We start from the raw sequence: 11,558 nt of genomic DNA, 5'->3' as shown, positions 1-11,558 counted from the left end.
AGATGCAAGTTGTTTTACACAACTAGCACAAATCATAAGCAAGAAATACTGATACGAAAGGAATGAGTCATCATAGGGGCTAGGTGGAGCCTGGAGAGACATTTTCAAATGTTTTTTTGGCTTCCTTAAGGCGATCATTGAACCGTGTGTGTACAGCTGTACAATTCTTCAGTATTTTACTATTTTAACAAGAAAAAATCATTGCCTGTCATTGTGGTGTAAAGTAACTTAAGTACATGTACTCAAGTACTGTACTCAAGTAAAATGTGTTAGTGTAGGTATTTTTTTTACTTTATTGGAGTATTTCAAATTATTTGACTTCTACTCCACTACATCTCAAAGGTAAATATTGTACTTTTACTCCACTACAATTATTTGAAAACTTTACTAGAGTTACTTTGTAGATTTTGATTATAATTACAAAACCACTTCTTCAGCCTACATTTTGGCCTTTTGAAAATAGCCGATCTGCAACGCGATGCTACGCATTGTGAGCTTGTAGATCTGCTATTTTCAAAAGATTTTTATACATTTTATACATTTGAAAACTTGTGAAATGGGGCAATCTGCATAATGAGTACTTTCTACTTTTGGTACTCTTAAGTACATGTTGATACCAATACTTTTGTACTTTTACTCAAGTAAATTTTGAATTCCTTAACACATTTGAGTACTTTTTTCACCACTGTCTGCCAGTCAGTCAGTGTCACTCACTGATGCTTCGACTGCTCAGAGGGCTTTAGGGAGGAGAGAAAGTTGTGTGAGGCAGGCAGCTGTGTGTGTGGGCGTGGTTACACTTCTATAGTAGCCTATACTTTTAGGTGCTGGTCTTATTATACACCAACTCTCGCGAGGGATAGTTTTATAGCGAGGAGCCTGGCTGGAACTTATTATAGGTGGTGGTCTCTCCCACCTACACCAGATCTCGCGAGGGTGTTCTTTCTTATGGGGGTGACCGCTGGCTCCTCTCCCCTCGCCACCCGGTCTCCTCGTCTTCTCGTCACTGAACGGACCAGACAACAACAAAGGACTGTCCTCGATGCAGCATGAAGCTCATTCTAAATGTAAGTAAATGCATATATATATATATATATGTCTATATGCGTATGTAGGCTACAGCAAATGATATAGATCTACCTTCAGATCTTTGATGTTTTCTTTAGGCTGCTTCTTCTGAGATGCGCCCGCGGCTGTGAAGCGTGTTAACGGGACATACAGTAATATTATATATGTGGGCTCGGCTCAGCCGCAGAGAACACGTTTTAGTTTGAGTAGAATGAAAAAATACATATTATTAGAAATAGCATATTTATGCATTCTTTAGCCATTGACAGAACAGAGTGAGAGAAAGTGGGTTTGCGAGAGATAGAGCGAGAGAGAGAGAGAGAGAGATCAGAGAGCGAGAGTCTACTGCGGCTAGTGAAAGGCTACATTGTAACCTGTCCACTCACTGTATAAATTAAGTTTGTTTTCGGAGGGTCGGGGGCAAGTGGTGTGTGCGTGAGAGGGAGAGAGAGAGAGAGAGAGAGAGAGAGAGAGGGGGGGGGAGGAGAGGAGAGGGAGAGAGAGATGGAATAGAGAGAGAGAGAGAGAGAGAGAGAGAGAGAGAGAGAGAGAGAGAGAGAGAGAGAGAGAGAGGCAGTGTGTGTGAGGACTGGGTGTACAGGATTTTGACAGAGTGACAGAAATAGGTTCATTTGGTCTACGTGGAGTTTCTTCTTGGTCTCTTGGTCTGAAACCAAACCAAAAGCAACGTCTAGTGGAAAAAGACGCACCACAGAGAGGAAGCAGATCATTTCCTCCTCTGTCAGGAGAACATGACCTTAATGGTTCGATCCTCTATCATCTTTTATTACAGCCATTATTTCTTTCCCCTGTTTTTCCACTCTTCTTTCTTCCACTGAGGAGGCACATATTAGCCTATTAGGAGCAGCAAGTCTCTCTGTCTGTCTGTCTCCCTCTCTCTCTCTCTCTCTCTCTCTCTCTCTCTCTCTCTCTCTCTCTCTCTCTCGCTTTACAAATAAGCCCTATTTTACTTTGCTGTACAATGGTGAGCTTGTAGATCGCCTATTTTAGCTGTGTGGTTTTCTTTATTCTGAAAAATATTGAAGATTTTTGAAAATGTTTCGCATATAATGACATGGACAACATATAGGCACTCCAGGGTTAATGTGGTCAACAATAAGAAGAAGAGCCATTCAGCCAGCAACACGTCCCCCCCCCCCCCACCCCCCTCACACCCACACACCCACACCCCGTTTGTTCACATCTCTCTGTGACAGCTCAGCACTCGGGAGCAGGTTCCACATTCCCACGGTGTTCTCTAGACCGTTTCAAACTGTACGGAACAAAGCCTCCTGGCATGCATTGCTGATGAGACGTTAATAGTGCTTGAATGATTTCATGATGAGCGCTGGTATGTTCATTCCTAGGATCTATCTATAATTGATTATTGTGTTTACAGCGTTTCTTTGTTTGACTTTATAAGTTTGATGATGGGTAATCTGTGCATCATGCTGACATGATTTGTTTTAGCATGTTAATAACATAAAGTCATTACAACGGTCAAAGCGCAGCTAGGCCTGCATACCATGATTATTACATTTGTCTGTTTTTAACCGTTGGGCTGTTAGGCAGTGATCACAATCTTAAAATTGGTAACATTTCCCTTTTCCTCTTTGCAGTGACCAACAAACAGGAAGCATCTCCTTCCGTCAGAGATGTCACCATGGCGCCACGATAGAGCCTTCCTGTTTATCGATATCGACCAATCGCGGCTCTGGATCCTCCGGTAGCCATGGGAGCCTGGCGTGGACTGCGAGTGGCGTTCGCCGTGGGCTCTGTGTTCATGATTCTGCTGATCATCGTGTACTGGGACGACGTGGGCGGGGGGTTCAACCTCTACCCCCTCCAGGGTCCGAAGCGTGACTCGGTGGTGCGCGACCCGTTTGGCGTTTCCTCCCACCCGCTCCCCCGGGCCACGCCGGTCGCCTCGCGCTCCTTTTCATCATCCAGCACGGTCCGGCCCAGCACGACCTTCGCCGCCGCCAGGGAAACCACTCCCCCTCTCCTCCACCCTGCACGGGAGGAGACGAAGGTTGAAAGAGAGGACAAGAGGGAGGAAGAGCAGGAGAAGAGGGAGTACGCTGAGGAGAAGAGACAGGAGGAGAGGAAGAGGAGGATTTTGGACGTGTGCGCGGCCGGGGACGAGTCAGTGGACTTCCCTGGGAAGTCTCGGACATTTGAGCAGATCCCCAACCGAGAACTGGACCACCTCATAGTGGATGACACCCACCAGATCATCTACTGCTACGTTCCCAAGGTACAGTACCACTGGGGTGTGCGTGTGCGTGCGTGTGTGTGTGTGTGTGTGTGTGCGTGTGCGTGTGCGTGTGCGTGTGCGTGTGCGTGTGCGTGTGCGTGTGTGTGTGTGTGTGTGGGTGCGTGCGCGTGCGTGTGTGTGTGCGTGTGCGTGTGTGTGTGCGTGTGTGTGTGCGTGTGTGTGTGTGAGAAAGAGAGTGTGTGTGTGTGTACACATGTGTGTGTACATGTGTGTGTGTGTGTGTGTGTGTGTGTGTGTGTGTGTGTGTGTGTGTGTGTGTGTGTGTGTGTGTGTGTGTACACGTGTGTGTGTGTGTGTGTGTGTGTGTGTGTGTGTGTGTGTGTGTGTGTGTGTGTGTGTGTGTGTGTGTGTGTGTGTGTGTGTTCTCCCAGGTCATGGTTGTGTCTCATCTCCTCTTCCAGGTAGCATGTACCAACTGGAAGAGAGTCATGGTGGTGTTGTCTGGCGCTCTGGTCTCCCCCGTGTCGGGAAGACCCTACACTGACCCGGAATCAGTACCTCCTGACCTGGTACACAACTCTACTCTCCACCTCACCTTCGCCAAGTATGACGCACACACACACACGCACGCACGCACGCACGCGCACACGCGCACACGCACACGCACACGCACACGCACACGCACACGCACACGCACACACACACTTTCAATTCCAATTGGAGTCACCAATTTTGTGTTTGGCTGACATTCTTTGGAACAATTAAAGCAAATTGTTATCCCGTGGTAAACATAAAATGTTTATAGCCTACAACAGTTCCAGTTGTCATCACATTAAGTAATGCATGTCATGAAACTCTTTTATCATCAAATAATAATCTTGGCATCTCACTCACTGGACATGAATGAATGGGCGGGGTGCCTGCTGCCTGGTGGCTCAGGCATTTGGTGCCAATTAATGCTCTTTGTGAGGGGGGCGAAAACCCGGGTTAGAATACCATTCCTGTCTTGTCTTGCACGTGACGTCACTCTCTCTCTCTGCCCTTAGTTATCCTGTCTCTTTCTGAAAATAAATATCTCAAATGAAACGTAAAATCAAGGTTCAAGGTTCAACTGCCAAATGCCAAAACATTCTTTTTATAAACCCCGCTGGGGTTTTCTTTTACATGGGAGGAAACGGGCGATACCATCAATTTCAATAGCATTTGACAAACCGTCCTTGTACTGACTTGACGTTTGGAAGTGTGGAGAGGTGTTGAGTTGAAGGAGGTCGGGCGGGACACGAGGCTGAGAGGACAGACACAGCTTTCTCTACCCCTCGGGAACTGGCACATATATTGGTGCATGTGTGCCTGTGTTTTTCCATTTGGGCCATCCATCTCTGCCCGTGTGTGCCTGCTTTTATCTGTACACTGTAAAATCGTCAGTGTTAACCACTTTCAACCTGGCGTCAGTACTTTAATTTTGGCATGTCAATATAGGTAAACATAATTCTAAAATAGTAGAAGGACCCCTAGGGTTCCCCGGACCCCACTTTGAGAACCGATGGTCTAGCCAACACAAACTCTGGATTCCTGAATTGCTGCCCTTCCTCCACACCCTCCTGTCTAGCATCAGGGTCTTGAGCTGTACAGTGTTGTTAGCTCCGCTGTCACGCCGCAGTGCATCTATGTAAACGGTGCGTAAACCTCTTGCCTTTCCTGGCTTTGCCCTGGCTTCCCTGTTCCCACAGTGTCAGTTTGCTTGCTGCTAGTTCCAGCTTCCTGACACAGTATAGCCCAGCCAGCCTCATCCTTCTCTCTCTCTGACTGTGTCTGTGACCCGTAGTAGGTCCAAGTAGCGTAGAGGACCACACATTTCCGATGTGGTCCGTCGATGTGACACATGGTGCCATTCATAGCATTCTTGTGTGCAAGTGTTGACCAGTGGCACACCCATGGCTCTGTGTGTACACACCTAAAACACCCTGAACTTGAAAACAAAATAAGCCTTGGGTTTCCTGCCCCCATTTGTTTACATCTGTACACTTTCTAATTTACACACAGACAATTAACTGTGTAGGATGGATCTGCTCTCATCTTTACAAAGAACTGGGCAATGGTGTAAATTAGACTATTTATGAAAGCTACATAAGTCATTTGTGTAATACAGTGTGCGTGTAAAAGATGTGACTGAACTGCACACAGTGTCACAATAAGCTGTGTTTTAACTAGGTTTTGGTGTGTGTGTGTGTTGCGTCTGTGTGTCTTGTTGTGTGTGGGTGATCTACCAGATTTTGGCGTCATTATGGTTCTCTGTCTCGCCACTTGATGGCGCTGAAGTTGCAGCATTACACCAAGTTCCTGTTTGTACGAGACCCCTTCGTAAGACTCATCTCTGCCTTCAGGAACAAGTTTGGGAGGTAGGTGTGTGTGTGTGTGCGCGCACGCTGTTTAACAACTTAAACCCTATAGTAGCTATATGCTTTATTGACTGGGACTGGGATCCCCCACAGAATATGAATAAGGTTCACTCAGGTTCATATGGTTTAAGTGTTCATTTATAAACAGAATCTACAGCTCTATTAGCCAGGGTTATTAAAAGTCACTGAGCGTGTGTGTGTGTGTGTGTGTGTGTGTGTGTGTGTGTGTGTGTGTGTGTGTGTGTGTGTGTGTGTGTGTGTGTGTGTGTGTGTGTGTTGGGGGTGTTGGCTTTGTAGAGATGAAGAAAAGTGATGAAGTTTCCATTAAATTAACAGAATAGCCATGGATAATAAAATTGTGTGTGTGTGTGTGTGTGTGTGTGTGTGTGTGTGTGTGTGTGTGTGTGTGTGTGTGTGTGTGTGTGTGTGTGTGTGTGTGTGTGTGTGTGTGTGTGTGTGTGTGTGTGTGTGTGTGTGTGTGTGTGTGTGTGTGTGTGCGTGCGTGTGTGTGTACGTAAGGCCCAATGAGGACTTTTACCAGCAGTTTGGCTCTGTCATGCTGCGTCGGTATGCTAATGTTTCTGGAAGCATGCCAGCGACGGCTGCTGAAGCGTTTGCCGCTGGAATCAGACCAAGCTTCCAGCAGTTCATCAAATACTTGCTGGACCCAGAAACTGAGAAGGAGGCGGTCTTCAATGAACACTGGCGACAGGTACAGCAGAGCTCTCACGCACACAGAGTACATAATACAAATGTGATTTGTTTAAGACGATTACAACTGACTTTTAAAGCTGCAATCTGGAACTTATTTTTATGAATAAAACATGATTTGAAGCAATCTGTATGGTAGAATAAATGAATCCAATATAACTGGCACATTTGTAGTGGGGGGAGGTGAACTCCCTATACACTTCCATTGAGACATTTAGCATTTGGCGTCAGCTAGGATACCTATTTACAATCTCCCCTGACCAAGTGGTCATTCTCTTGGATGAGAAGTAGATGTTTGGTCCCCCATGCGAGAGACCCAGGTTCAAATCACAGGTAGTATGAGGAAGGTAGTGCTGTATAAAAGCTCTGCAATAAAAAATACTGCAGAGCCTTTTCAGCATCACCAGTGTGCTGACTCTATTCTTTTTCAAATCACAGGTAGGACATACAAGTTACTGATTGCAGCTTTAACAGACACTTTTACCCAGAGTGACATTGAGTGCAACGTTTTTAGTAATCACCATGAATCCTAGTCAGCCAAAAACAGGGTAAGTGGTCAAGTAATTAGACGGTCAAGAAAACAAGTGTGTGCGACAAAGTAACCTTCCCTAGGAAAAAACAGTATAACCCATCTACTCTGGAGCTCTTTGCTCGAGTTGGTGCCCATGTTTCTACCTTCTCCTCAGGAGGAAACAGAATTAAGTTAATTCTTATATTTTTCAATTCCCATACGGTCTTTTACATTTTTACTTATTTTATTCATGCAGCCACATATTCTTTTTGGTCTTGATCAAGTGTCCTAGAATGTCTGCGCCTCAATGTCTGCCGCCATATTTTCTGTGCCACAGTGTTGCACTCTCACCTCAGGTTTGTTCTTTGGGATCACTTATTGAAACGTCCAGATAGTCTGTCACTTTTGGGTGACTCTCATCTCACTATTTGATCAGAAATGGTGTGTGAAAAGGTTTTAAGCCTCAGTGGTCCTACACCCCAGCCACGAGCAGTTGACCTGAAAAGAGAGATTCAGTGGGAAAGTAATGTCATCCCATCACCAAAATGAACTGCACACTTCCAATAGTTGTCACAAACACTGGTGAGATGAATCAATATTGATAAATACACGTGACTCCTGATGTGGTTTAATGTTTGCAAGCATCGGAGAGCACATCTTGACACCTGAAATGTGTCTCAGCGTTATTACATTGGTTTGTTACATCTATTAGACAATCTTGACTTTCAGCACAGTGGCGTCAACAGAATGGAATGTTCTGTCCTTCATGCACACAACATAATATTTGTAACATATTTAACAAATATGTTGCAAATATTATTTTGTGTCCATGAAGGACAGAACATTATAAAAGAAATTAGTATAGTATATAGTCATTTCCATTACAAAGTATGCAGGAAGGGGTGGCGACTGAGAACTCAATCATGGGGTGCCATGTCCCTGGTCAACGTGTAGGTCATCACCAGTGTTTTAAATACAACCGGGAGTCAGCCAGTTGAATGAGTGCAGAAGTGGAAAGACATTTTGGGAGGTTGAAGACCAACCGTGCTGCACAATTCTGGATCACTTGTAGAGGTTTGAGAGAGCATGCAGTCAGATTAGCAAGGAGGAAGTTGGTAATAACGTCTTTAATATTACTATTATCACTGGATCTTTTGCAACAGGCAATAAATGCATAGCATGGACTGTTAAAAATAAACATACGGTTGGTGAATTGATGCCTTTATTTAATATCAAATATATACATGGTTATGGATTAAAATATGCCAAAGCTGCACAGACACAGTCTCACTCACTCACTCACTCTTTAAAGTTCTGAAATGGCTCGAAGATAGGATCCCAGGGGGCGGGTTGTGTAATGTGAGGTGGTGGAAAATATTTATGGTTTTGGTCAAATTGCATTTAGTTAGTTAATGTGTAGTTATTTTGTTTACTTGTGGTTTTTCTGTTATTGTGAGGTGGTGGTTGAATTGGTGTAGACAACACCCCTGTGATGGCATGTTATGACACTCATTTGAGTCATAACACAAAAGGGGGAGATTATTAGTAAATCAGTATGAGAGGAGGGAGTTGGATGCACTGACAGTGGAATGAGGTGATCTGGTGTTGTACAGACCCTTAGAGAGAGAGAGAGTTATGACACGCTTTGATCTCGCCGAGATAGAACGAGTATTTCCGCATTCCATAGGAGTCAGCGCTAGTGTCATCAATCTCATATTAGATCACGCTGGTGTTATACAGTGCAAAAAAAAAGTCCACCAATCATTAGAACCAAAGTTAACCAATAGAGAAGGTGCTTTTATACTTAGTCTCATCTGATCCAGGTGAAGCCAATCCTGATAATTAAGAGAGGACAGTTGATGCAGCACAAAGCGGAACAGGAGGGGCAAGGCCAACAAGAGAGATAGACATGGCAAAACTGCAGGTCAGATAGACAGGCCCAGGGCTGTCAGTGGTTTACCTGGCATGTCAGGGTATACTAGGACTGTCAGTAGGGTTAGGCTGGGCTGCTGGTAAGATGTCCTAGCTGCTATAATTGTTATGGTATTGACAACATGACTGAGCGCCCGTTGCTGAGTGGGTAGGGAGGTTGCCAGTTCACCACCTGTGGCCCACACAGTTCCAAGTCTCCCAGAGCAAGACACCAAACATCTCCCTGCACTGTATCAATAGCGCCTAATGCTCGTAGTAGTTAGGGTTGATATAGGGTATTTTATGTATTTCACTGCTCAACTAATAAAAGAAATGTACACATATCTCAATCACTTAAACTCTATATACTTCCTTGACCTCTATACCTGGTCCCCTACTCTTCACCAAAAATAGCATATCTGCAAGCACAATCCGTCACCATGTGTCATGATGTGTGAGCTTGTAGATCTGCTATTTGTTATGAATGTTCACATATTATGACATGCCCAGTGTATACGGGGCATGTGATTAATGTGGTAATGGACTAGCCTGGAAACCAGACGGATCTGCGTTGCAAAGAGAAAATTGCCCTCGGCAGATTTGGTCTGGCACCGCTCAGTTGTGATTGGATTTAACTCCCTCCGAAGTAGTGAGGGACCAATCAGGGCCCAGTGTACAAATACAGTATGCAAATATGGGGCGGGTTTATCACCAGAGGCATTTTTTTTATTTGCCCCTTGGAAATGCAGGTTCCACACAGAGATTCCACACTAATGTCTGCGCAGTGGCCATGCCAGGCTAGTAATGGTGTGTGTGTGTGTGTGTGTGTGTGTGTGTGTGTGTGTGTGTGTGTGTGTGTGTGTGTGTGTGTGTTGCAGGTGTACCGTCTGTGCCATCCATGCCAGATCCAGTATGATTTCATCGGCAGGTTGGAAACCTTAGAGTCGGACTCTGAACAGCTGTTGAAACTCCTGAGTGTCGACCACCTGCTCCACTTCCCTTCCGGCGCACGGAACCGCACAGCCACCAGCTGGGAAAGTGATTGGTTTGCGCGGATCCCCGTGGCGATGAGAAAAGAACTGTACAAGTTATACGAGCCGGACTTCGAAATGTTCGGCTATCCAAAGCCTGACAGTGTGCTCCACCGGTAGCCCTTTCTCACAGTGCCAAAGATGGTGTGTTGGATCCAATACCTCATCTCGCTTCATGCCAGTAAAGCCTTTAATAGACTGCTCTGTAATAGCCATAGAATGGCTGATATTCCATAAATTGCATGTATTCCGTATACACAGCCACAGAATGCGGAATACATTTTCTGTGTGTACTCACCGGTCACCGCCCAGTAATTAATTGCTTATTGCTGTGACTTGGGGTCAGCTCGTGTCATCTAAGTATCATATCCATTTGAATGTTTTGGCAGGGGCGCCCGAGATCCGTGTGGTTTGGGCATGTACCACATGGCTCTGTTGCATGGCACTCCTATACTCTCTCTCCTTGTTTCCTGTCTCTCTTTCACTGTACTATCAATAAAGACAGAAAAGCCCCCCCAAAAAAAGTAGTATACACTGCTAAATTACAATGCTGCCGACTGCCGAGATTAATCCCTCCACGACAATGTATTGCGTGGTCTAGGGCTGTGCATGTAGTATACGTGCAATGTATTAAATAGCAGTCATTCTTGGGCTCGCTCTGTAAATGCTCATCAATGTCTATAGTTTGCCATACCTCAAGTGATTGAAGTGCCTACCAGAAATGTCTTTTCTGTCCACATCTGTCTCAGTTTGCTCACGAAGAAACAGGCCCGCTAGCTCATTTATTTATCTCCACTTTTCATGTTCAAGCACTTTAAGTTGTGTTTTGTTAAGTCAAAGGAGGTTCAGGAATCAGAGCGGCTCAACTGGACTTTTGAGTAGGACTGGTGCTACAAAACAAATGGTTGATATTTCTAAAGGGAAGTATGTTGTAAAGTTGCAAAATTTCAGGAATAAAGTGTTTTTGTAAGTATTTATATTTTTGATTGTCCAATGTGTGTATATTTGTGTCCAATAATTTCATTGACCGATAGCACTGATCGATAGTCCAATGTAATTGTAATTTATGTGAGTATTTGAGTGAGTGAGTATTTGAGCATAGTCCTTCACATATGTCACAGTGATACTAGATATATATTTTCTGTTCATTTCTAGATATATTACATCAATGGATGATAGAAAACAGAAGTTGTCAGGTCTCTCAACGTTTTGCACTTGGTTGTTACAATCCAGACATCGGGTTGAGAATGTCCTAGCTATATGTTCTCAAATGACTTGTTAGGTTTATGAACATTACTTGTTTATTTTTATTTCCAACTGTAAATTTCCAAATTACAGTTAGACTTCCTTGCCAACGGATAACTGCTGATGTTAGCATCTGGATCTCTTTTTTTCCATTCTCTTTGTTGCTGTCAGAAGAAGAAATGTGGAAGATAATATGGTAATTATAGGGGATGAGTAATGAGCAAACACAGTCTATGGAATTACTCCACCCCCACCCCTTTTTCAATGACAGATTTCTCCATTAATGTTAAGTTTTAATTGTTTTCCCCTTTAAAAAAAAGATCTTTGAGTGTTTCAGTGTGTGTGTGTGTGTGTGTGTGTGTGTGTGTGTGTGTGTGTGTGTGTGTGTGTGTGTGTGTGTGTGTGTGTGTGTGTGTGTGTGTGTGTGAGAGAAAGAGAAAGATAGAGAGAAAGCTGTGTGTGTGAGA

At 44.5% G+C, this 11,558-nt stretch overlaps 1 protein-coding gene across 2 annotated transcripts; it reads left to right on the top strand.

Moving 5' to 3' along the window:
- The first annotated feature begins 845 nt into the window (after positions 1–845).
- Positions 846–10,823, top strand: LOC311060569 (carbohydrate sulfotransferase 12-like). Of its 2 annotated transcripts, none has more exons than XM_084078802.1 (6): positions 846–1,064; positions 2,685–3,322; positions 3,745–3,887; positions 5,554–5,682; positions 6,202–6,394; positions 9,694–10,823. In XM_084078802.1, exons 2-6 carry the CDS (start codon positions 2,798–2,800, stop codon positions 9,964–9,966), a joined length of 1,263 nt encoding a protein of 420 aa, XP_083934928.1. In that variant the 5' UTR covers positions 846–1,064; positions 2,685–2,797; the 3' UTR covers positions 9,967–10,823. The 2 variants fall into 2 exon arrangements, with proteins under 2 accessions (XP_083934928.1, XP_083934929.1); XM_084078803.1 differs by lacking the exon at positions 846–1,064 and adding an exon at positions 2,283–2,416.
- The last annotated feature ends 735 nt before the right edge of the window (positions 10,824–11,558 follow it).

The sequence above is a fragment of the Gymnoscopelus microlampas genome (assembly GCF_963454915.1).
Source record: "Gymnoscopelus microlampas genome assembly, chromosome: 2".
NCBI classification, from domain to species: Eukaryota; Metazoa; Chordata; class Actinopteri; order Myctophiformes; family Myctophidae; genus Gymnoscopelus; species Gymnoscopelus microlampas.
Note: the sequence above shows the minus strand (reverse complement) of the source record. Positions and strands in the feature narration are given on the sequence as shown.